Source organism: Lygodium microphyllum, chromosome 10 (genome assembly GCF_053477565.2).
Source record: "Lygodium microphyllum isolate KBCC chromosome 10, Lygodium_microphyllum_v1.1.10, whole genome shotgun sequence".
Taxonomy (NCBI): Eukaryota; Viridiplantae; Streptophyta; class Polypodiopsida; order Schizaeales; family Lygodiaceae; genus Lygodium; species Lygodium microphyllum.
Genome location: NC_141144.1, coordinates 1085424 through 1110200, shown reverse-complemented (window position 1 = coordinate 1110200; position 24777 = coordinate 1085424). Strand labels below are relative to the sequence as shown.

The window sequence follows — 24777 nt, the reverse complement described above, 5'->3', positions numbered from 1 at the left end:
TGCAACTTGCAAATGCCTTCTCTTTGCTGTCCACACCCTGTTCGGGGAGGATATCTCAGCTGGAGCTGCTACCCATTGCTGTCCATCATCAGGTACCTGCTGCCCAGCCATCTCCATCATATGATGACCGTTTACTACTCAACACCCTGACTCACTGCATTTACTACTGCAAGAGCCTGTCCAGCTGCATTTCAGTGCTGCAGCTATCACCTGCTCCTTTCCGACATAATTCCACTGTCTACTACCCATCAATCATCACTGATCTAGTCTTTGTGAGTTGCGCTTACTATTGCCTGACACCTTCTGCAATTGTTTGCTATGTTTTGAGATCTTTCAAAGTACGACAAACTCTTTTGCTCAAATTCTCGACCTGGTCCTCCAGACATAGGAGTTTGGGGGTCAGTTTTCATTTTGCATAGTGTGTTTGCTGCATGGGGCATTGTACTTATTCATTCATTAATCAAATTTCATTATCTTTTGTATTCATTGTCTCTATGTTAACGCTAACCCTAACTATGTTTCTTTATCAATCTGTGCTTTTGTTGTACGATTCTATTTGTATTCTATAGATGAGCATTTCTTTACAAACTTGACCCTCTTCCTCATTTAGGAACACAAGCACATTAGGCAAGGGCTCTTTAGCCCTACCTCCACAGTCGAGAGGGGGTCATCTCCACCTCATAAGAAGATTGTCTGCCCCCACTTCACCTCAGGGGTTTACCTATTTTGGACTTCGGTCCTCAAGCACTCCTTGTCTCCCTTGAGAATAGATTTATTGCCCTCTACATCAAGTGCACAGCCAAAAGCAATTGAGTCCGCTTTCCCTAGACATAGCATGCCTCCCACCAACATAACTATTGATTCTTGCAGAGCATACTCTAGCCTAGCTTCTCCCTTCCATTACAAATTCCTACTCTTACTTTCCTACATCTTTAGTATTCATACCTTTGGTAGTGGGACCATCTCAAAACCAAACATATTGCATTCACAAGCACTTTTCATAGCAGTTAAGGTATGCATGTTTTATGGTCTTATGTGATATTTTTGCTCCTAACTTGTCTTTTCCAAGTTAGCAGTAATTCTTACAAGACCTACAAACCAACCAGTCGATCAAAGCGAAGACTTGGATCATTTGTCACTTCTTGGTTATCCTCTCCTTGATGTGGCTTCACACTTTGAAACAACGAGTCTTTTCCTTCCAAGGTCAAGTTCCTACCTTCAAGCAACTTTGGAGGCCATTCATTCACATGTTTTCAACTCAACATACCATTCACTTTTCTTCCTTGGATGCTTCTCCTTTTCTCCATTGAAATTGACATCCTAGGGAGAGAGGGGGTGCTTACTTCTCCTTCCACAATCCAATAGTAAGAGGGGGCGGTCTTCTACTCTTGTTCTCTATAGGATTTTGGTTACTTCAGAGACATTATTTTTGTACTTTGTTTCCTTATCCGTATCTTCAGGATGACTATGATTGTAAAATGGTGCTTGGGCAAGTGAACAAATCCCCTACAAGGGCATTGTCCAAGTGACACCATTGCATAGCATTTTGAATGAGTATGATATCTTGCATTACCCCATGTATTGGCATTCTATTCTTGTAAACATGCATTTGTACGCAATTATCCATTTTCAATCAAGTGGTCCACTCTAGATCCATTTTCAATCCGCAAATGGTCCACTCTAGATCCAACATATTTGTGGTAGCCTCCCATGGAAGTCTCTCTTGCTTTCTAATTACATAACCCTCATATATTCCTTCTTCATTTACCCCCACAGGCGGTTTAGATAGCTTGTCCTTTTTCTAATGTGTTCGGTCTAACCATCCCTTTTATTCTCATCTAGGGGCAATGATTACTCAATAGGAAGAGAACTATCATTAAAAACACTCAAACTAAAAAAAAAGTTCAAGGTGGTTCCATCTGCCTTTGCACATCTTGATAGGCTACTAGGCACCTAAGGAGCATCCTTTATCTAATGCCTTCGCCTCTCAAAAGTGATCACTTGGGCAAGATAACCATCGCCTCTATAGTCTTGGTAAGTCATTAGGCAACCGGCAAGCACCCTTTACCTGATATTGTGGCTATGGGACACTGTGCTAAAAAGAAAACTTAAACTTAAGCTATCGTGAAAATCGATTCTTGGACCTAGTTTTGGGCCTAAGAGGGGGGTGTTGAGCTTTAAAAATGCGTTATTACTTAATTAGCTCTTAATTACAGCCTAAAAATTAAAATTTACTAAACTTTATTAAAAAGAAACACAATCCTAGAGAGTGTCTGTGTGCCATAAGCCAAACCCTAATTTGGGAGAACTCATCCATCCAGAAATAGACAACCTGTCCACCCCTTAGCCTCAATCTCATTTTTGCAATTTGCAAGTGTCAACTCTCTATTGTCCACACTCTGTTTGCAAAGCATATCTCAATTCAAGCTACTATCCGCTACTGTCCATCATCAAGCGCTTGGTGTCCAGCCCCTTGCTGCTGGTGTCAACTATTTTCCAGCATGTTCGTGCTATTGTCCATAGTTGGCAACTGCTTTCTTCATCCTTCCTAGCCTGTTGCCTGCTGCCACGTATGTTGCTGCCTCAGTTTGGAGCTGTACGATCAGCTAGAGGCTGCATTTTTGCTGTCAGCATCGCCAACTACTTGCCACGTCACCAATTCTGCTGCATTTTTCTGATCACTATCATCGCCCAACTACCATATCATCAACCATTGCCGCATTTTGAGTTTTCTACATGGACCAACTCCATCACACACTAATCCAGCCTTCCTAAGCTGTGTTTGTTGTTGCCTGACATATTTGGAAGCTTCCTACTACGTTTTGGCATCCGTCAAAGTACAACACTCTCTTAATTATACTCTCTACCTCTGTCCTTAGAGACACGAGACCCTAACTGAGCATGGTATATATATTCATTCATTATCGTCTTCAATATTCATTGTCTCTTAGTTACCTTGACCCTAACTGTGTTCTTTATTAGTCAATGCTTTGTCGTATGATTGTGTTGGTTATCTGTAGATGAGTATTTCTTCACAAGCTCATAGCCAAACCATGTATCAACTATTAAACTCCTGTGTACTAGCAACCAAAGAAAGAGTGAAATCTTTCTTGGTCTAAAGCTTTCCTCCACTCCATTGCAAGAAAAGGCTGCAACGTACCATAGGTAGTCCAATGCTGAGCAGCTACAGCATCGTTTTATTCCCACTCATCATCCTTCCTCCCAGCCAAGTTCTATACCAAAGAAGGGCACCAGGCACACATCTTGAGGCATCTCTACAAATGGATAGCTCCAAACCTCCCCAAGGTCCCACTAAAGTCTTTGTAGCAAGCCTCCTATATACACAATGTCTCCATCCATCTATTTGCAAGTCTAAGAGTCTAAATCTAAGTACCAAGTCTTGTCACAATGAGTCACAACTCTAATCCTCTATGGCAGCATCCTAGGGACTCAAACTGATCCAGCTCTCTCGCCTAAGTCTACCATGAATCTCTACCAAGAAAGTAAGCACTCTCTCTAGTGGTAGCTACCACTACAATAAGGATCTCTCCTTTGGTAAGCCCATCCATGCCTACATAGTCTCCGTATCAATCCTCCATTCAAGAGCTATCCCCTCCTTGATGCTCTCCATTATGGCTCTAGCCACCCTGTTGCCTCAAAGTCTCTATCTATACATGAGCTAAAAGCTCAAGAAAGGCAAACCACTCCCCCACTGTAGAAGCTATTTGTGAAGAGAATCTCCCTAAAGATAGGATTGCCTCTCTCTAATGGTGCGCCCTCTCTCTATCTTGAGTAGCTAGTCCAAGAGAAATGGTACATCCACTTCTCTTCAACAATAGTTGGGTCAATCTACTGAAGTCCAAAGGAAATTATCTCCGTGTCCGTATAATAGATGCAGCAAATCCTAGCCTCAGAAATATTTCCAAGCCCTACAGCTCAAATGTGCTGAAACATCCAATGTATGCTAGGCTGCCATAGTCCTCCATGAGCAAGAGCAATGGTCTCTAATCTCCATAGTAATAGCTTCTTCCAGGACTACTCACTCAAAAGAAGGCTCCTCACAATGAGCTTTACCATCAACATTCTACTCTAACTTTTTGGTCAATAATCCGCAAAACACCCCTAGATTTGTGTTGAATGATGACATTCAAGCTAACTTAGCCCTAATGGGGCTACCATCTCTAGCTAACCAGATGAAATTCTTGATACATCACTTCACCCGGCCAATGCATGACCTAAGAAGGCCGAACAAGAAGTAATATACCACATAGTGGCTAAAAAAACAGTCTGCCACTATCACCCTACGAGTGACGATCTTACTATGCTGCAACATAATAGCTTTTGCCTCATGCTGAAGTAGTAGGTGCCAATTGTTGCTCTGAAGTATATCAATGCCTACATGGCCACCTAAGTATCTCACTAGGGGACCCAAGTGAAAATATCATGTGGCTTCCACTGTAGCTAGCTGTCACAAGCCCAAAATCCATAGGATTTGTGCCAATAAATAAGAGCTCTTGAAGCTCTACAAAAAACCTCCATCATAGCTACAAAGGCCCTAGATTTCTCTCAACCCATCCAAGTAAATAGTAGTGTCATTTGCAAACTCTACATGAAACTCTGGGATGGGAAGTCTGATGCCTCAAATGCATGTAGCTCTACCCTCAGGAAGGAGCTCATGGCCTTTGCAACAAATAGGAAAAGAAGAGCTACAAGAGGGCATCCCTATCTCATTGATCTTTGAATGCTAAATCTATCTATGGCCTCATCAATAAGGACTTGGCTGTGAGCTGATGAGTAGAGAGCTCTGAAAAACCATCCTCAGCATGTTACCCTCTTAAAACTCCCAATCAGCTATGTCATAAGCCTTGTCGAAATTAAGAAGTAAAACAATGAGGTCCTACATCTTGGATCATGGAAGAGCTGTGGACTCCCAAATGGTGAAAATATCGTTAACAATGCTGCACTCAAAAATAAAACCAATCTTCGGGTCAAATGAGGTTTGGCATCAAGAAAAATGGCTTGAGACTGATCACTTTGGCTAGGATTTCATACATGTTCCAAGCAAAGTGATCATTGGGTGAGCTCCAATCTATCTCCACTGTCTTTTGGGATGAGATTAATCAATCCCCCCAACAGCCTCTCCAGCATATCTCCAAATGCTATAATCTCTTAAAATACTACTAAAATTTTTGTGCTGATCACATCCCAATAGCTCAAAAACAAGGCCCTGTCCAATCCATCATCTTCCAGGCACTTCCTTGATGGTAGCGCCAACAAAGCCTCCACATTCTCCTCTTTTGGGGGTGGATCCATCAAGTATCTCCCCATGCTCTCTGTGACCACTCTCTTGGTACTTTGCCACACAACCTCTCTATCCCTCTCAAAGCCTAGAGGCCTCGTCATCAAACCCAACAAGGCACTGTAATAGTCTGTGGTCACCTGACCAACCTTCTATGGCCCTTGGGCAAGGGATCCATCTCCTCTCTTAAGACTCCTAACACACTGTCTATGCACACCAGTCTGCACGCCACCCCTGCCTGCACACCATCCTTGCCTGCATGCCATACCTACCTATGCGCCACTTTTCCTCCACATCTATTGCATGCCACACCTATCCACATGCCACCACTTCCTGTCACATCATGCCTGCCAGCCAGAGGGGCCTAGCATGCCATCCCTTCCCATGCTCTAAACCCTTTCTTCCCTTGTCCGCCCACCCAAGCCATTGATAGCTACTCCTTGGACCATTAATGGTCTCCACTACCCCCACTCTATCAGCATTGTCCCATGCAATGGCCTCCACTCTTTCCTCATCAGTCTTCCCTCCTCATAAGAGACCCAGATACTCGAGCATAAACAAGATAGAGGAACAGAGACACTCTCCTATGACAGATATACTCTACAGCAAAGGGGCGGCACCATTGACACCAGATATAGGAGATGGATGCTCATGGATAATAGGTCCACAGCTAGTCACTTCAGGCATGCTTTAGATTACATGTACCAGTCAACCTGAGACAGATTTACTTTCCTTACTAGATCTAACATTAGAGTACATCATTCAACGTGTTTGACACTTTGTACTTTTAATTTTTATATGTCTCATCTTTTAAGTATCATGAAAAATGTCGTTTGTTGTAGGTCTTGATGACCTTTTGCAGACATCAATATGCATTTCTTTCCTTCGTGTTGAAGGGCAGCTCTCCTGCTTTTCTGCCTCTATCTGGAAGAAGATGCCCATTTCCTGCAAGCGCTCACCCAGGTCCCTGGCTGCATGTCCATCCTCAACAAAAGACTTGGCTCTCAAAGATTGGCTAATTGATGATCTGAACATAGAGGTGATTGGGAATCCTAATGTGGTCTGGCCTCTGGCCCACTCAAAAGCACCAACTGCATTGGCCCTTGGGCCATGATCTGATAGTGCGGTGCACAGAATGATGCCAACAATACCTCATTTGTAAGCCCAATCATCCAAATTAAATTTAACAATAGTGGAGAATACTAGCTGCTGCTACTCTGTGTCTCCTAGCTAAATGAAGCAAGCCAGTGCACTCCTCACTCTCTATGGTAACCATGGTTTCTGCCCTCTCATATGAAAAATGAGCTCTTCCCAAGCTGTTTTCTCAATACCTCTGCTAACCTCTATGCTGTTGCTCTCAGAAGTCTAACTTTTGTTTGTTGGAGCTAGAATTTTCCACCTTTTATGAATTCTATATCAAATTCACATTGACGTGATGATGCTCTTTCAAGACCTCATCATAACCTAACCGATCCTAGCTTTATAGGACACTTAAGCTAAATATATTCAGCTGCCTTTCCATTCAACAATTGAGACCATGACAATTATACCTGATGCGTGCAAAAGAACCTATGGCCATGGCTACAATGGCCTGCTCTTCAGGAGCCCCAGGCTCAATCATCCTAAATTGGCTATTTTTCCTACCTTTTTGGTTTCCTTTTTTTTTTGCAAGTAAAATGTGGCTGATTATATTACTCAAAAAAAACTGATTACAATGGAGTGCTCATGCTTGACAGACTAGCTGGAGCTGATGCAAAGTCACAAATACATCACGTATACAAGCCTCTCAAAGTTTCGGGGGGGGGGGGGGGGGGGCAAGAAGCCATGGAGGGGGGTGTAACGCCATCTAAGGCTGCCTGCCTGCATCATGAAGAACGGGTCCTAGCCTCCCTAGGTGCGTAGGAAGAGAAAACAAAGCTCCTGACGAGCTCAAGACTTGACCTGCACCTGGTCCCACCGGCCGCAAAGGGAGTGGATGATGGAGGTCCAAACTCCCTACCATCTCCCATACCTCTAAGCGATCTGCTGTGGGCTCCAATACCTGGCAGCTAGGTAAAGCCTCCAAGCCGGCCACTGCACAAGACCCAGCCTCTGATGAAAATCCTATCCTGCATCTCGGCCTCATACAAAAGGTAACGGCCCTGGTTGACTATCTACCAGCAGAAAGCTCCCCACGAGATACATTCAAGGCTAGGTGCCAGACAGCAAAAAATGGGGCATACTCCTCTCCACACGAGTTGTGCCGCCTCACACGACCAAAGGCAGTGCTTTGGAGTTTCCAAAAGCTGCTGTATGCAACGTTTACACCCTCCATCCTGCTACATCTGGGCTAGCCAACTCCCCCCCCGCCAAACCTCCATGTGCCAAAAGCCATAAGAAATACGATACCCTCCTCGGCCTCCAGTTGTCCCATAGGTGGCGCCAAAAAGTCTGACGGAAGGCATCCGTAATGCTGTCCTCCGCCCAGTATCTGCTACGCGAATGGAGCCCACTCCATGTCCTCCTACATCAATACATGTCTACCAATCCTGGTTGTGTACTTCAAGAACCTCGGTGGCTTCTTGGCGACCGTAGTGGCCTCTCCATGGTCCCACTCCAGCTCATCAAGTAGCTTGCTCTCCCATATCCAGAGGTGCCACTTCCGGAACTCCTCTCAGAAAACATAAGGGTCCAGATGCCAGGTTTCCCCTAAAGACCAACCAGACGAATCCTCCTCCATGGAAGGACAAAGATCTCCTCATCCTCCTGCCCCCTGTCAAGGACCAAACGCCCCCCCTAGGGGGCACCACTCACTCTACCTGTCACCTATACGGGGATACGTGTTGGTGAAAATATAGCGGCATACCTCGCAAGGCTCTACCGGCTCTCGTATCAGGGAGTCGAGCCACTCCTGAGGTATCACTACGTCAACCTCCCTTCTCCTCAGCTCAACTCCTCTCTAACAACTTGATGCCTCCTGCAACACCTCCTCGTCCACCATCCTCTACACCTCCTACCATGTCCTAATGGTACGAGCAAGGCCGGCCTCCCAACCAGCCCACTAGATGTAGGGGCGCTCGCCAATCTATATCCCGTCCTGATCTCTGACCCGGGGGTTCCAAAACACCGGCCGCTGAAGCCTCGATCTGCACCTCTTGGAGACCCTGCTGCAATAGGACTTTCCAGGTCTGCCCTCTTGGTGTGAGCCCGCGGACTACTAGCTTGCCCAAAAGGGCCAAGCTCTAGAACTCTGGGTCTAAGATCCCGAGCCCTCCCTCAAACCGATGCCAAAAGATGGTCCCCCATGCCACCTTGGCCCGAGAATTCCTAGAATTGTTTGACCCAGCCTAGAGAAAATTCTGCACTACGCAGCGAAGCTGAACTACACAAGACGAGGAAAAGCACCAACACGAGCGATGTACCAAGCCGTCACTAGCATAGTACCCTAAAACGGTGTTTCAGGGCTGCCGAAACAGACCGGCCATTTTGGACCAAAACAGAAACGGCAAAACGGCATTTCGGCATCCTGCGGTCCGTTTTGGGCACTCCAGCTCCCACCGCCATGACCACCTCCTCCTCTTTTTCTTCTTCTTCTTCATCTTCTTCGTCCTCTTCCTCTTCCTCTTCTTCCTCTTCCTCCTCCTCTTCCTCTTCTTCTTATTCTTCTTCTTCTTCTCCCCATTATCTAAAGGCTAATCATGGCGCTAGATCCATATTGGAGACACGTCACTCCAATCGAGGGATACAAGGGCTTCGGCGGATCAAAGAAGTGGCGGTGCAACTATTATGGATTGGCGAAATCGGGAAGCGTAACATGCGTGAAAGACCACTTGGCATGCGTTCCCAACAAAGACATCGGGCCTTGTTGTCCTGACTATAGTTGCTAGTTGTTCATTGATGTTGATACTTATTACTCAATAGTTACTAGAGTCTAGAGACTAGTACACAATGCTCAGTGCTCACTGGACTTTGGAGTTTTAATTGATTATTCACATGACGAAGTTACATGTATCATTGTATCTTGATTTCACTTATTATGCATCTTAATTCTTGTTCCATTGTTCTTTATGTCAGTCTCCACTGTTCTTGATGTCAGTCTTCACTGCTCTTTAGACCATAGATGATTCATGAGTCATAAATTATAATTCATTTATTGCCTTAAGTTTTGAAAATTGAGTCTTAATTGTGTTAATTTGTCTTAAGTTTCAACCATTGAGTCTTGACTCTTCAATCTTCACTCGTGAGTTGTGACATGTGTAATGAATCATGATTTCAATCAAATGACATGGATTAAAAAGTTTTGTATGAAATTTGGGTACATGTTATTGTAGGCATTGACATATTTACATACACACATAATATTGTATTTATTTTAGTGTACAATCCGAAACGTCGTTTCCCCGTTTCCAAAATTTGGCCGAAACTCCAAAACTCCAGTTTTTCCCGTTTCTGAAACTCCCCCGTACTATGGTCGCTAGAATAACATAGTTGACCACCAAAGCTCCACCCGCTAAGGAAAGGCTGGCAATACTCTAGTAGGTCAACTTCCGCCTAATAGAGTTAAGGACTGGAAGAAACTGTTGGGTAACCCTAGGTATCGGACGGTCTCTGCACACCCATCTAAATCCCAAGTGGATGCCCCACTCCGTCCTAGAGTCTGAGTCTGTAATGAAACCAACCAACTTTCACCAGTTGATTTTCGCTCCCACTACAGTGCCAAACACCTCCAGAGCTAGTCTCACTCTCTCCAGCATCAGCTCATCATCCTCTATATAAAGTGTGTATCATCAGCATACTCTGAATCTAACAACTCCATCTCCTCTCTCACCAAAAGTCGAAGGCCACGTAGCCCGCTCACACGTGACCTAAGGAAGTAAGACATCACTTCTGCAAAGAGTAGAAACAGAAGCATAGCCTTGCCGGACCGATCTCTCGAGCCGAAACTCCTCCCTCCTATCACCTATGAAAACCCTGTTGGTAGTCAATCTGTAAAGTGCAAAGACCCTACCAATCCATGCCTGGGGAAGCCCAATCTCACCAAGAAGTCCTAGTCAACCCTGTCATAGGCTTTCTCGAAATCCAAGAGAAGTATAGCCAATCCCTGACCACTGTGCTGGGTCCACTCAGTCGCCTCAAAGAAGGTGAAGACATTGTCTAGGATGCTCCTATCCTAGACAAAACCTGCCTGTGTGTCATGAATGATGTCTAGAAGCTCGAGGCGGAGTCGCCTACCAATCAGCTTGGCCAGTGCCTTATAGGGCACTCACAACAAGGTGATCGGTCTCCACTGGGATAGCTCCAACCGCTCTCCCCCTTTGGGGAGGCGACTGACAAAACATGCCGATAGACTCCTTGGCATCCATCCTAAGTTGAAAATCTCCTGAAAGCTCAGCAGTAGTGGCTCCTTCATCACCTCCCAGTAGGTAGTAAAGAAGACCTTAGAAAGACCATCTCCTGAGCATTTCTACCCGTCCTGTGCATGAAAAGCCTCCTCTAATTCCTTCTCTGAGAAGGGGTCTAGGAGGCAGTGTGCCATCTCCTCTATGACGAGGGACAAGATGTGGTCCCAAACCTGCTATCTACAACGTTGTCCTCTGGCTGAGATTGTCTCCTGCTGGAAAAGGTGTCTGTAGTAGTCAATGGCAATCTCCATCACCTCATCTGGGCTAGAGCGAATCCTCCCATGCTAATCCCGGAGCCTACATATTTGCTCTCCTGAGGTGCGGGGCTGATGCACCTAGAAAAACTCCCTACATATCGTGTCCCCCTTCCGCACAAAAAAGGTTGCTGAGGTGCGGAAGGAAAACTCCAAGCACCTATCCTTGAGGCCGGAGAGGGCTGCCCATGCACGCACCTCGTGCGCGTGGAGAATGGGATCCCTTGGTGTCTCCTAGAGTAGTCTCTGCGTGGGTGCTAGGTCTCACCGGAGTGCTCTCTCCTCCTCCCAGCTATGCTGCCTGACCTGTAGGGCTGCCTCCTAGCAAATCCTACTCGACTTGGCTAGGTCCTCTGCAACCTCCTCTGCGATCCGGTCCCTCTTGTCCTACTCCCCAATCCAGAACTGCTCAATATGCCTCTCCAGGGCTGAAGCTGGGGCATCAAGTGTCAAGAGAACCAGGTAAGACAAATTGGTGCCAGTCAACTGCCTACCTAGCCTCCGCGGGAGCATCCCCACTCTCCCACATAAAACCTATCCAGCCACTCCAGCAAAACTCCGCCCAACTGCCTGTATCCCCAAGAGAATTCTAGTGACCTCTCCCTCCTGTGGAAAGCTAGGTCTCTCCAAGCATCACATGCTCCTACTGCGAGGAGGAAGACCTCCCATGCCTCCAGCTCCTCCCCAACCATACCCTAGTAGTTTTTGCCTCTGCCTTGCTGATCCTCTAAGGCCTCTAGATTGTTGAAGTCTCCTCCAACAATCCAAGAGTCCACCTCTAGAAGTCCTGCTGCAACCTCCACCCAGAACCTACTGCGTGCCCTAACCTCAGTACAGACATAGACATTGAGGACTTCAAGGCATGAGTCCCCAATATCCAATCTGATCCATAGAACCCTCCCTACCACAATCGTCCCGTGGTCACGTACACAAGGGATGAGGCTCGGGCCAATAGAGGTGCATACGTCTCCACTCCTGCCGTAGGCCCCGATGACGTACTCCGAGTAAGAGTGTCAACTGCCTAGGAGTACCTTCCCTACCTAATGGGCCTAGGTGGGGGTGAGCTTCTGCTCTCCTGCAGAAATAAGATATCAATCCGTCCGGAAACGGCAGGCTACAACTCCTGCCGAACAATCAACTTCCTGGAACCACGTGCCTCACTATACTGGAGGCATCTATTCGGTGTGGAAGCTACTCATGAGGAAGAAGAGCTATGGCACATGCGGATACGCTTTACTGCAAGCCTAGACGGTAAACTCCATTCCCCCATGGTGGCCCTCGAGCGTGGACCATGGGGGTAATAGATGCTCCAAGTGGTACCACCAGGGCATCTATCAACCAGGCTGAGAGGCGTGACCCTGTGCACTGGCAAAATCAAGCCGCCTGCAGGGGCCACTCGATCGTATCCATTAGTGCTTTCCACTATGGAGGGGCTCGAAAGATGATGCTCAGATGTGGGACCTTGACACCAGCCCACTAGTTAATGTCCATCATGAAACCTCGCCAACTGCTGGGAAAAGAGTGCTAGTCCTCCTTCTCCCATCTACTGGAAGATGTAGTCTGCCACCTGACTCTTCACCTCCTCCTCTATCTATGTCATCGTCCAGTCTCTTGTGTGAGAGGTTTGAAGGAAGAAAGCATAGTTTGGTCCATCACTGTGGTGCTAGTAAATGAACCTTGCCACTCCTTGACTTGCATACCACGAACATCCCCACCTCTAGAGGTAGCGGGAACTCTCCCCGCTCCGCAACTCTCAAGTAGGACCACGGACCACTGCAAAAGAACTGTGGTAGCAACTACGCATGTCTCGAGAAAGTGAGATGGGCGACAGGGACAGATGAGTTGATGGCTTGGGGGGGGGGGGAGGGGGATTGAGGTGTGGGGGTTGTGGGATCTCGAGTGAGGTAGACTGTGATGCCTCCATGGACAGTGGATGTGGAGGCTTGTGGTCCTGCAAGGTGGGACGAGCAAGGGGGGCTGCAGGGTACTGTGCCGGGGGGCCGACACTCGCCCTCCTGCTCCCTGCTGCCGTGGTTGTGTCTGAGGAGCCTGACTACGGCCCCCCCTGCCATCTCTCAATATTTCCATTTCTTCTCTAGACTCCACACACACCCATTGTGTGTGTGTATGTGTGCATGTGCGCGTACTCTCTGTTGTCTCTGGACCCGTGTAAAACCGTCAGTGTCCACCTGCGAGCCTATCGGCGGAGCTGCCTTGGCTCGCAATCTATTGCCTGATGCCCAAAGTCATGGCAACATAGGCACTGCCCTGGCTGCCTAGTCACAATAACCTGCTGCTTGAAAAAGTGTCCGCTTGCCTCAATCTCTGAACACTTTGGTATATTCTTTGTATCTTTCACTGCCGCCTGTACCTTTGGGACTCCTGCGGCTGTCACTGCATCTGCGAAGGACGCGGATTACTCTACTGCTAGTCCATGGAAGAGTAAGGTGACCGGATGTCTAAGAAACCTGTTATGGAGCACGAATGCCTCCACTGTGAAGCCACTATACCAAGGAACCATGTGAATGACCCCCTTCATGTAAGCATAGGGTGACCTATCCACGAGCTCACGGGCTGTGTCTGCAGAGGTGAGTCAAATCATGAAGATCCCTTGACCCATGAGAATTGCTTCCGCGATCTGCGTTGTGCCCATACGCAATGTGGAGTGAAGCCAATCCCGAAGCTGGGCCCTAGATGGGGAGTGTCCTATGACCTGACCAAAGATCCTTGTTTCTTTCAGTTCCAGCTCTGCGCCACGTACAGCTAAGAGCTGTTCCTCAAAGAGGACGATGAGCAAGGTGTTTGACTAGGGGGCACTCGTAGAATGCACCGGTGTCTGAGCAGATCCATTGCGCATCCCTGCTGAGAACCTACCAATCACGTTGCTGTGCTACCGGAGAAGGGGTTGGGGAGGAGATGGCGAGGAGGGGAAAAATGCTGTTTTCTGATGGTGGGGGAGGTGTTAGGCACCACTGAAGGCCAGCTCACAAAGGGCACGGCGCGGGTGGCGGGTCTGCCAAACGGGGCCGGGGCCGGGGCCGCAAGGCGGAAGAGGAGGGGGATCAAGGTGGAGGAGGCGGGGGGAGAGGGAGGAGGAGGTGGGGGATCGGGGTGGGGGTGGGGGTGGGGGTGGGGGTGGGGGTGGGGGTGGGGGTGGGGGTGGGGGGGGGATTAGGCGGGGGAGAGCAGGCAGGGGGAGCAGCAGGCGGGGTCAGCGCGGGGAAGGGGAAGCGCTAGGGAGCAGCGCTCCACAGGGGGGGAGTAGGCGGGGCAGTAGGCGGAGAAACAGTGCGCCACAGGGCAATAGGCGGGGAGAAGCTGGTACGATGGTGGGGGCAGAGCAGCAGCGCACGCAACGGCAGGAAGCTTCCTTCTCCCTCAGGTTAGCGATAGTATTTTTTACTTTTCTGGTATGAGGTAGCAACCCATCCAAGAACCAGCTAAAGTGACCAGGCATACACGTTACACATTGTACATTGTGTTTATAATTCGTTTTCTACCCTTAACAATTTTATCACCAATAGTAAAATCTTCTCTTGGGATACAGAAATAGTGGTTTTCAGTCTTACATTTCTCCAGGAATAATTCAAAACCTCATAAATTTCTAAGATCAGCACTCACTAAGAATATAACAAAGATCAATCCCATCAACATTATTAGCACAAGAAAAAATCCATTTCAGTAACCAATCAAGAAATCTAGAAGATGGAATCTTACCCAAGACAAGTGTCATGGTACCAGGCATTAGGTACCCTGAGACATCCTTCAGAATTGTCACATTTTCTGGTCCTCTTTTTCGTTTTAGAGGATACCGAATGCACTCTAGAGCCTGCAACAATGAGCAGAAAATTTCAATAGAATGTCTTTGAGTGCAACAACAGGAGGATAAATCTAACATTTTGATGTCACTTACTTTTGTTAACACGGTATCGTAGTGACTATCTGCAACAAAGACCTTTCTAGTATATGTTACCGATTTAAACTTCACAATCTGCACGTTTCAAACAAGTTGTAATGAGAGTAACATATCTTAAAAACAATTTCATTACCATCAAAAGAAAGTTTGGCGGCTTAATTGATGGGAAAACAAAGCAACTTACAAGTTAAGATAATTGAGAATATAGAGACATGAAAGACATGTCCCACACAAATGATCCTACAAAAAATCAGCATGAAGCTAGGAAGCTTAATGCATTTCCATATGGTCAATATCATCAGAAGCATCCTGGACCAAATGCACACCTCTACTTCTTCGTTCAATGCTTTGGTACTAATAGGACCTGTAGGTCACCTTTGGTCCCCAGTGATCTAGCTGGACCTGAACTGGGTGACCCTCATCAGGAGGCATTAGGTACCTGAGAAGGTGTCTCAAGCACCCTCATCAAGACGGGGACAACCTTGGAGGCTTGAGCAGTCGTGGCTGAAGAACCTGATATGCAGCCAGGACTGCCTGCTTGAGACAGCTTTGCTGAACTCCTACAATAACAACTTGCTCAAGGGTGTGATTTCCTTTCCTGCTCTCATCCCAACAAGATAGCTAGGATCTGCTAAACTCCTTAACTATTTCACTATGGTCCATCTAGGAATCTGCTGAAACTCATCAATTGGCCTCCGAACTGGGTGAGTGAAAAGCCAACCTATGCCATCAGCATGCTCTACACCTCCATGGTGCTCCCATCTTGTGTCTCAACCTCCCAACCCCCTCAATATTTGTGCATTAGGCCATGACCTCAAAAAGATCCTTTGCCACATCCAAGCTTGCTCATCACCCCTTGAATTATCCTGTCTATTCTCTATCCTATTTCTGCTTGCTCAATCATGTTAATCCATCTCCAAACACTATGGTGTGCTGCTATCTAATCTCAGTGTAGGAGTCTTGCTACCTGAGACTCTGCTAGGGGCATAAAGGGAAAGGAGGCCTACCAAGTCTCTTCTAACTCCTGATCCTCACTCTAACTTAGAGTGCTCATGGTAAGGCAGAGAAAACCCAAATCCTTCAATTTGTGGCATGTGTTGCCACACAAAGAAATATTGATGTCACCATGTTGTGATTGCAAATAGGACAAAGGCAAAACTCTGTATGCACTATGAGAAGATGAAACAGATTAAGAAGTCAGCCCACTCGGGCCACCACTGAGAAGGGCTCTTGAAACTCCTACTTCAGACTGCTGCTGCCAAGATGCATCACCCACCACACACACACACACAAACAAAAGGGAAAAGAAAAAGTTGTACAAAATGTTCAAAATACTCAAACATGTAAGACGGCAGTTGAGAGTGATAAATAATGCACAGAAGGTCCGTCATCTTAGAACGAGAGCTAGCTTCTCCTTTTCTTGAGAAATAATTTCTTGGGACTTCAAGAATGTTCTTTACAACCATGTCTAGTCAAGAGGCATAAACAAATGGAGGACAGAACACAGCTAACACCTATTCATTCAGGACACATCAAAAGCACAAGAAAACCATATTATGGAAAAAATGCCCAATCTATCAACAATTCTCAGGAAGAAAAGCACAAGAAGCTTTGAGTTGGAAGATTTGAGGTCTAATAAAGAACCAAGAGGTCAGTCAAAATGAAAGATTAAGATGCCAAGATTTGAAGCTTTGAAGCCAGTAGCAACTCCATGAGAATGAGTTGGGCCAACCGAATTTGCTATAGCAGCCCATTTGTGGAAATAGGGAAAATAAATGCAAATAAAAATGAAGTCTCCATCAAACAACGCATCTGTCTTCTAAAACCTAAACTCCAATAACCACCGCACCATGCAATATTGAATAGCAAGGTGACTTGAGGAGGCTTTCATTTGTAAACCCATTGTGTGGATGTGTAATGTGAGTAACTCAGGAAAATAGGGGTCATCCATAGCTATAACGTAGTTTGGTCGAAGCTCAAAGAAAATAGGTCCATTAGAGAGGGGAGAAACTGCAGCTCCTACAATCATATCCATAAGTTCAACATGACAAGTATCAAATATGGCAACCATACACATCTAAACACATAATGCCTAGTGCTATGTAGCCAAGATGCAAATAAGGATAATCTTTTTTAGTTTGATGTTTTGATCCTCTATATCAGGTTGAAGCCTTGAAAACTATTGTTCTCCATAGATTTGTGACAGACCGATCCCGTAAAATCCATTTTGAACTGGAATGAGACTCATCAACTATGATTGTGGAATTGCCTAATGACTTGTACCTCTCAAACAATGTCTTGAATGCAGAGCCGAAAACGCTATGCTAGACTTTTGAGAAGCCATTGAGGATTTACAGTACGACTGAGGAGAATGCTCGAAACGGCAAAACATGGCAACACACAACCAAAGAGCCTAGTGTTTAAATCTGCTCTGATACCAATCACAGAGTGCACAACACCAGAGTAGACAATCACAAAACAATGACACAGAGTATGCTTCAAAATAGCAAAATATATTTTTTGAAGCAAAATATATTAGAGAACTAATAGAACTGAGGGAACTGAAACCAAGCTTCAGATGATTACAAGGCTAGGAGAGTAAGGGTTGGAAGAGTTGTAAGGCTCTTAAAACTCATGTTTTCTGGGTATACAAGGCTTGTTTATATAGCCTCAACATAGTGGAAGAAATGATTACAAAGTAAATGGGAATCTATGAGCTGGAGCATACGCAAAAAGAGAGTTAAGTACACATGGAATATCTTTACAAAAGGTAGAGGATAAGCTTAAGGTGGTCAGCATGATAAAAGGTCTGCTAAAGTATTTTGCATGCCTTGAATATGTTGGAAAGTGACGTCCAACACATCAAAGAAAAGTGACCACCGGAGAAGCCTTTTGTTTCCAATTTCATTTGGAGCCTTTTTGGTTAAGTAACTGGGGACATGTTGAAAATCTGTCCTTATTGTGAAAGGGACGAATTCAACAAAGATGCGAAAGGCTTTGATTGCTCTTATCATGGCCAAGATTTCTCTTTGATAGGAAGGATAATTCTGTTGGGTTTTATTGAATATGCCTTACACATATTGACAAATGTGCAATGATGGTGGTAATGTAGTGTTGTCTTTTTCACAGAGAATAGCTGCCCAGCCATAATCAGATGCATCTATATGAAGGATTAAAGGGAGTGCTGTTGGGAGGTGTAGTGGAGGAAGATTCTTGATAAGATTTTTAATGTGGTGTAAAGAAATGGTGTGAATTGTTTCCCATTTAAAATGACCTTTGCGAATTCAGTTTCTGACTCTCTCTCTCTCTCTCTCTCTCTCTCTCTCTCTCTCTCTCTCTCAGAATGAAGAGCCTCTTTGTCCACCCACCCTACACTTTGCTTTGTTGTATGACGTATTACATATACACTCCCATTTGTCTTCTAGTAGTGTATTGCACATGTTGTGCATGAGTTTTTACCTTGTTACCCTCATATATTCATCCTATTAACTCAAGTGACATTGGTATTTTAGCTCTAAACATGTGTTCTATTATCTATAATGCAAAATAACCAAGTTTTTACTTTTTTTTCGTACTAATATCATACTATACCTTATGAAATCATAAGGTACTAATTAGTACCATATTTTATCATACTGTACTGTATCGTACTTTTCCTACTTGACAACCCTGGAAACAGGGGGCACGCAAGCCAAGAAGGGCAAGTGCCACTGTTGCAAGAAGCCAGGCCACTACATCACTGAGTGTAGAAAGCGCATAGCCAAGAAGGAGTCAGGGATGTCTATTTCTAATGCACCTTCTACTGCTACTGAATCAATGTCCTTTGTTGCGTACAGAGACTATTGTTTTTACACATGCAATTATAACTCTTCTTGGGATAATAGAGCATTTAGCTCTACTAAGGATGCACGCACGTGGTTTTTTGACAGTGGTGCTTCCCGGCACATCACATCTCACAGAGATTTGTTTGCTTCTGTTATTGCAGCCCCCATTGGCAAGTCTGTATAGAGTGGCAACAATGTATCATACCCTGTTAGAGATATTGGGGAGATTGTGTTGACAGCCATTGATGGCTCTATTCTCCGCTTGTAAGATGCCTTGTTTGTGCCAAGTAAAAAGAAAAACTTGTGATAGATGACGGAGAGTCAGAACCCACAAAAGCGATGAAAGCACGAGTATCCTTCACCTCCCAACCACGCCTAGATAAGTGCTGGCCTTCTACCCGGATTCCTTTGCCAGCCGTCAACTTCCTGAAGTCCTACTATTCCTGGACTCCCTTACTCTCTAGGCTCCCCTTAACCCCGTTCGGGCGCCCAAGAGCCCGGACGGTCATTCTCGTGCATGTTCCCCCAGATTTACCTTAATGTGACATTAAATGTCACTTTTAATGTCACATTCCATATTTATGACCTTAATGTGACATTAAATATCACTTTTAATGTCACATTAATGTCACATTTCCTTCCCCTTAAGAATCGGTTTCGTCCTCGAAAACGATATTTGGAAGGTCTAACTGTAAATCGGGAAACCTTTTCTTTAAAGTACTTACTCGCTCCCATGTTGAGTTTTCTTCTGAACAATCTTTCCACTTAACCAAACATTCTTGATAAATAGTATTCCTCGTTCGCCTATTACGAACATTTAATATTTTTTCTGGTTCATGTGGATTAGATTGGTCATAGAATAACTCCTCAATATCATCATTTAAGATTAGATTATCCAAATCACCCAGCTTCTTCCTTAGTTTACTTACATGAAAAACTGGATGTATTTTACTACCAGCAGGTAGTTGGAGCTTGTAAGCCAATTCTCCCACCCTTTTAAGTATTATGAAAGGACCACAATACCTTGGTGAAAGCTTTGGACAATGTCCCTTTTTCATAGTTTTGGTTTGTTCAGGCACCTTAAGATAGACCAATTCTCCTTCTTCAAAGGAGATGTCTCTTTGGTGAGGATCTGCATATGCTCTAGCTCGATTTTGAGCTTTTTTAATATTTTCTTGAGCAAATTTTAACATACTATTCATATCCTCCAAAAAGTCTTTAGCTGCCTGAACCTTTTCCTTATGCAGTCCTACTGCAAAAGGAGCTCTGGGCTGAAACCCATACATTAACATAAATGGACTATATCCAGTGGAAGAGTGCTTGGCACTGTTATATGCAAACTCTGCTATCGGTAAATACTCTTCCCAATTAGTTTGCCTTTTACTTACATATGCTCTAAGCATATCTTCAAGAATTTGGTTAACCCTTTCAGTTTGCCCATCTGTTTGCGGATGATCCGCCGTACTCATGCTAAGTTTAGTATCCAATTTCCGAAATACCGCACGCCAAAAATGGCTATCAAATTTTCTATCCCGATCAGAAACTATATTTGCCGGAAGGCCATACAATCGGTATATGTTCTCTACGAACAATCTAGCCAATTCTGGTGTTTTAACATCAATTGAAGTTGGAATAAACCTAGCCATTTTGGTTAACCTATCCACAATCACCCACACAGTGTCGTGCCCCCTCTGTGTTCTAGGTAGAGCAACAATAAAGTCCATGGAGATACTCTCCCATTTTCCCGAAGGAATTTCTAATGGATGGAGAAGTCCTCCCATTTTTAATTTTTCAGCTTTATTAACCTGGCATTTATTACATTTGACCACATAGTCAAGGACGTCCTTATTCATTCCAGGCCAATAGAACTGCCTTTTAATAAGACTATAAGTCTTATTAACTCCTAGATGTCCCGCACTAGGGGTATCATGACACTCAAAGAGTATCTGGCGCCTTATTTCTATATCTTTCGGGACACATACCCTACCCTTGTAGAGTAAATAACCATTATCAATGGTAAAATTCTTCCACTTGAATCCAGTTTGAGCAACCCCTGATGCTCCATTTCCTTGTTGAACATCCTCAGATATTCCTTCCTCAGTAGAAGCACTTTCAGGTGGATCCCCATTTTTTATTGCTTCCCATATGTTGGAATATGCCGGATCAGCCTGGCATTTCCCTTTTAAAGATTCAAGCAAGTTGGAAGTGAACTGAGTACAACTCAATTCATTAATGATGGGCATTCTGCTGAGTGCATCAGCTACTATATTATACTTTCCTTTTCTATATCTTATCTCATAGTCGAACTCTTGGAGGAGTTCGGCCCATCTGGCTTTACGCCCGTGTAAATCTGGTTGATCATTAAGCCACTTAATGCTTTCATGATCCGATAAAATCAAAAGTTTGGCACCATACAAATAGTGCCTCCATTTCTTCATTGCATGTACTATTGCATACAGCTCCCTCTCATACACAGAATAATTCTGTTTTGCACGATCTAATTTCTTGCTTTCAAAAGCAACTGGTCGACCTTCTTGTAATAAGACCGCGCCTATTGCCTTATCACTGGCATCAGCTTCAACCACAAATGGTTTATTGGGATCCACTATTAATAGTACTGGAGCTGTAGCAATAGCTACCTTAAGTTTTTGAAAACTTTCATTTTGATCTGTTCCCCAATTAAAACCTTTCCCTTTCCCTTTAAGTTGGTTTGTCATTGGAACAGCTATTTTGGCATAATCTCGAATGAATCTACGATAAAATCCAGATAAACCTAGGAAGATCTGCAGCTCTTCCAGGTTCCTTGGAGGTGGCCATTCAATAATTGCCCTTACTTTTTCTGGATCCATGTTGATTCCCTCTTTCGAGATAATATGCCCTAGATATTTGACCTCTTGTGCAAAGAATTCACATTTAGTTTTCTTCGCATAAAGGGAATGTGTTCTTAACAGTTGGAATACTAATTGTAAGTGTTCCAAATGTTCTTCTCTTGATTTACTAAAGATCAAGATATCATCCAAAAAGACTACTACAAAATGTCCTAGATAGGGCCTAAAACACTATTCATCAGCTTCATAAAGGTAGCTGGTGCATTAGTGAGGCCAAAAGGCATCACCAAAAAATCATAATGCCCATATCTAGTACGAAATGCCGTCTTGGAAACATCTTGTGCCTTAATTCTTATTTGGTGATAGCCTGATCTTAAATCTATCTTTGTGAAGAATTTTGCCCCTTGCAATTGATCAAAAAGATCTTCCATTCTGGGCATAGGAAATTTATTCTTCACCGTTATTTTATTAAGTGCTCTATAGTCAACACAAAGTCGCATAGAACCATCTTTTTTCTTTACCAATAAAATTGGTGAAGCCCAAGGTGAATTACTGGGTTGAATAAACCCTTTATCCAGGTAATCCTTAATTTGTCTTTCAACTTCTTGATGCTGTGTTTCACTTAACCTATACAGTGGTTTTGAAATTGGGTGTGTATCCTTATTTATGTCAATTGGGTGATTTATATCACCCCTATCTGGTGGAAGGCCACTTGGTAAATCAGAAGGAAACACATCTTTAAAATCATCTAACAAACTGTTCAATTCATTATTAACATTCAACTCACAAACATAAGAAAATTGTTGCTTTATATTACAGAAAGTAAAAGTATTCTGTACAGGAAGAGACCATAACATATATACCTCACAAATTTCCTTCTTTATCAGCTTCTGAACTTCAGTAGAACACAGCAAAGGATTATCAGATACTTCACGTTCACCTTGAATGACAAAAATCTTACCATCCCTTTCAAATTCCAGTGTATTATGGTGATAGCTACGTTTTAAGGATGGTTCCAATCCCCATAGCCACTCCCTTCCTAGAGCAATATCAGCTCTTTCCATGTTCATTATTTGGAAATCAAGCTTATCTTTATATCCTTGAATCTCGATTTCCAAATTGGATACCATTGTATCCCATATTTTATTGTCTTGGCCTTGCATCATACGAACAACATATTGATGCTCACTGTTTTGTTGGGGAAGTTTCAATTTTTTGACAAGTGCATAATTTATAAAATTATGTGTGGCAGAGTCATCAATCATGACTCTAACCCGTTTTCCAGCTATCAATCCATGTACTCTAAGTAAATCATATGGCCCAAAAGTAGGCTGCCACATAGAAGTTGACATATAACACTTATGTTGTACATCCATGTGCAAGACCTCTAAAGATTTATACTTTTCATAGCCCTTTAATTCTAAGGTCTGCACTACATGGATTTGTTTTTCTTTTCCCTTGCCCTTGTCCTTTCCTTTGTCTTCCCCCTTTTTCTTTTGAGGGCAATTCCAAGCAGCATGGTTAGGGGATAGGCAATTAAAACACAATTTTTCTTTTTTGGCCTTATCAAAGTCATCAGGACTTAACTTTGGCCTCATATATGGTTTCTTTTCAAAAGGTTGTTTTCTACCCTTGAAAAATGGCATTTTCCTTTTAAATTTGCCCACAAATTTTGAGGTTTCCAATTCCTTAGACTTGGGCTCCGTATCAGTGAGACTAGTGAGTGTACCTGGACACGTACTATCTTCATAAATTAATGCAAATTTAATTGCCTCTTCCAGCATCTTAGGTAAACTCCGTTTTACTTCCTTTTTACAGGCTTTATCCAGTCTCCTAATGAATCCTCTTGTTTTTTGGAATTCATCAATTCCTTCCAGTTTGAGGATTATCTCACGATATTCCTCCAGGTATGTCAGTAGGGGTCGTCCCTTTTGTCTTACATAATCCCAATCTTCCAAATTTCTTTCCATTTCATTTTCAGGAAGAAATTCTTTTAAAAAGACGGATTCAAATTGAGCCCAAGTTTCAAGTATTTTATTCACCTCCTTTAAAGTTCGCCACCACTTATATGCTTTAGGCCCCAAAGTTAAACTAGCCTCCAGTGCTTGGAGATGTGGTGGGGTATTTTTCAATTTATGTAAATCTTCCCATTTTTGGAGGAAATTAAAGATTGTGTCTTTATTCCTATCTTTTTCCTCCCCGTAAAATTGAGGTGATTTCATATCCTTTAGAACTGGATTATCCCTCAATTTATGGTAGGTTTGGGGTTCCTTAGGATCTCGCATAGTCACATCTAAATCTTTCGATGAAGATGGGACATCCGAGGTTTCTATCTTATTTTTATCTCTTTCCAACAATAAAGTTAATTGAGATTTTATTTCAGTAAGTGTTTGGGTTAAAAATTCCATTTGAACCCCCTGAGTTTGCACACGAGCAGTAAGATCATCGAATTGCTCTCGCGTGGCAAAAAATTCTTCCCATTGTTCTTCTTGTATATCTGGTTCATGGGGATCTACCATAGGTTGATCCCCTGAACTAGAACTTTCCATTACCCTTTCTTTCCCTTTTTCTGCCATTAATACACTGGAATTGGAAAGCAAAAATAAGAAATTTGCATACAAGTAAAGTACTTCCCTGATTTTTAATGGCAGGCTGTGGTTGCTGGTTTGGAAAGAAATCCGAAGAGTAAGAAACAGATTGTATCTTCCCGGATTAGAACAGTGAAGTAATCATGCTGGAAATTCAATTTCCTGACTTCAGTCGTATATGACATTCTTCTGTCCCTCTCACAGCAGTCGCAGTCATATCCGTCTCAGGAGTAGTCGCATTAACCCGTCAGCAGTAATCGTGACAGAATCACGTTTTTTTTTTTTATGACCCACGTCTGATGCTGGCGGCTCCACGCCTGATCTGGTCCTCGCGACCCTGGTCCTTGCGACCCACGTTTTTTCTTTTTCTTTTTCTGCCCGTAACGTTTCTGCCCGTAACGTAAGATGTCACATTAATGTGACATGGCGCTGCGCTTCTCTTTTGTTTTCCTTCACGGCCCGTTCCGACGGCCCGTCCCGTCGCGTTTTCACTGCGCCAGGTACTCACGCGATGTGACGTGGCGCTTCTCCCCCTCGTTTTTCTTCACGGCCCGTCGCCTGGTGCTCACGCGACGTTACAAAGACTAACGGCCTGACTGGCGACTGACAACCTGACGGATTTCTGATAATAGGCGAACGATTAACGATCTGAGACATAGGCTCTGATACCAATGATAGATGACGGAG

General features: G+C 44.2%; 1 protein-coding gene across 1 annotated transcript in view; it reads right to left on the bottom strand.

Annotated features, from left to right (window-relative positions):
* LOC148029630 (ABC transporter G family member 35-like) overlaps positions 1-24777 on the bottom strand; it is a 250697-nt gene that overhangs the window by 186955 nt on the left and 38965 nt on the right. Inside the window, exons 2-3 of the mRNA XM_087685869.1 lie at positions 14848-14925; positions 14652-14763 (exon numbers count right to left, since the gene is read on the bottom strand). Coding sequence (XP_087541995.1) covers positions 14652-14763; positions 14848-14925 — 190 coding nt within the window. The remainder of the gene's footprint in view (positions 1-14651; positions 14764-14847; positions 14926-24777) is intronic.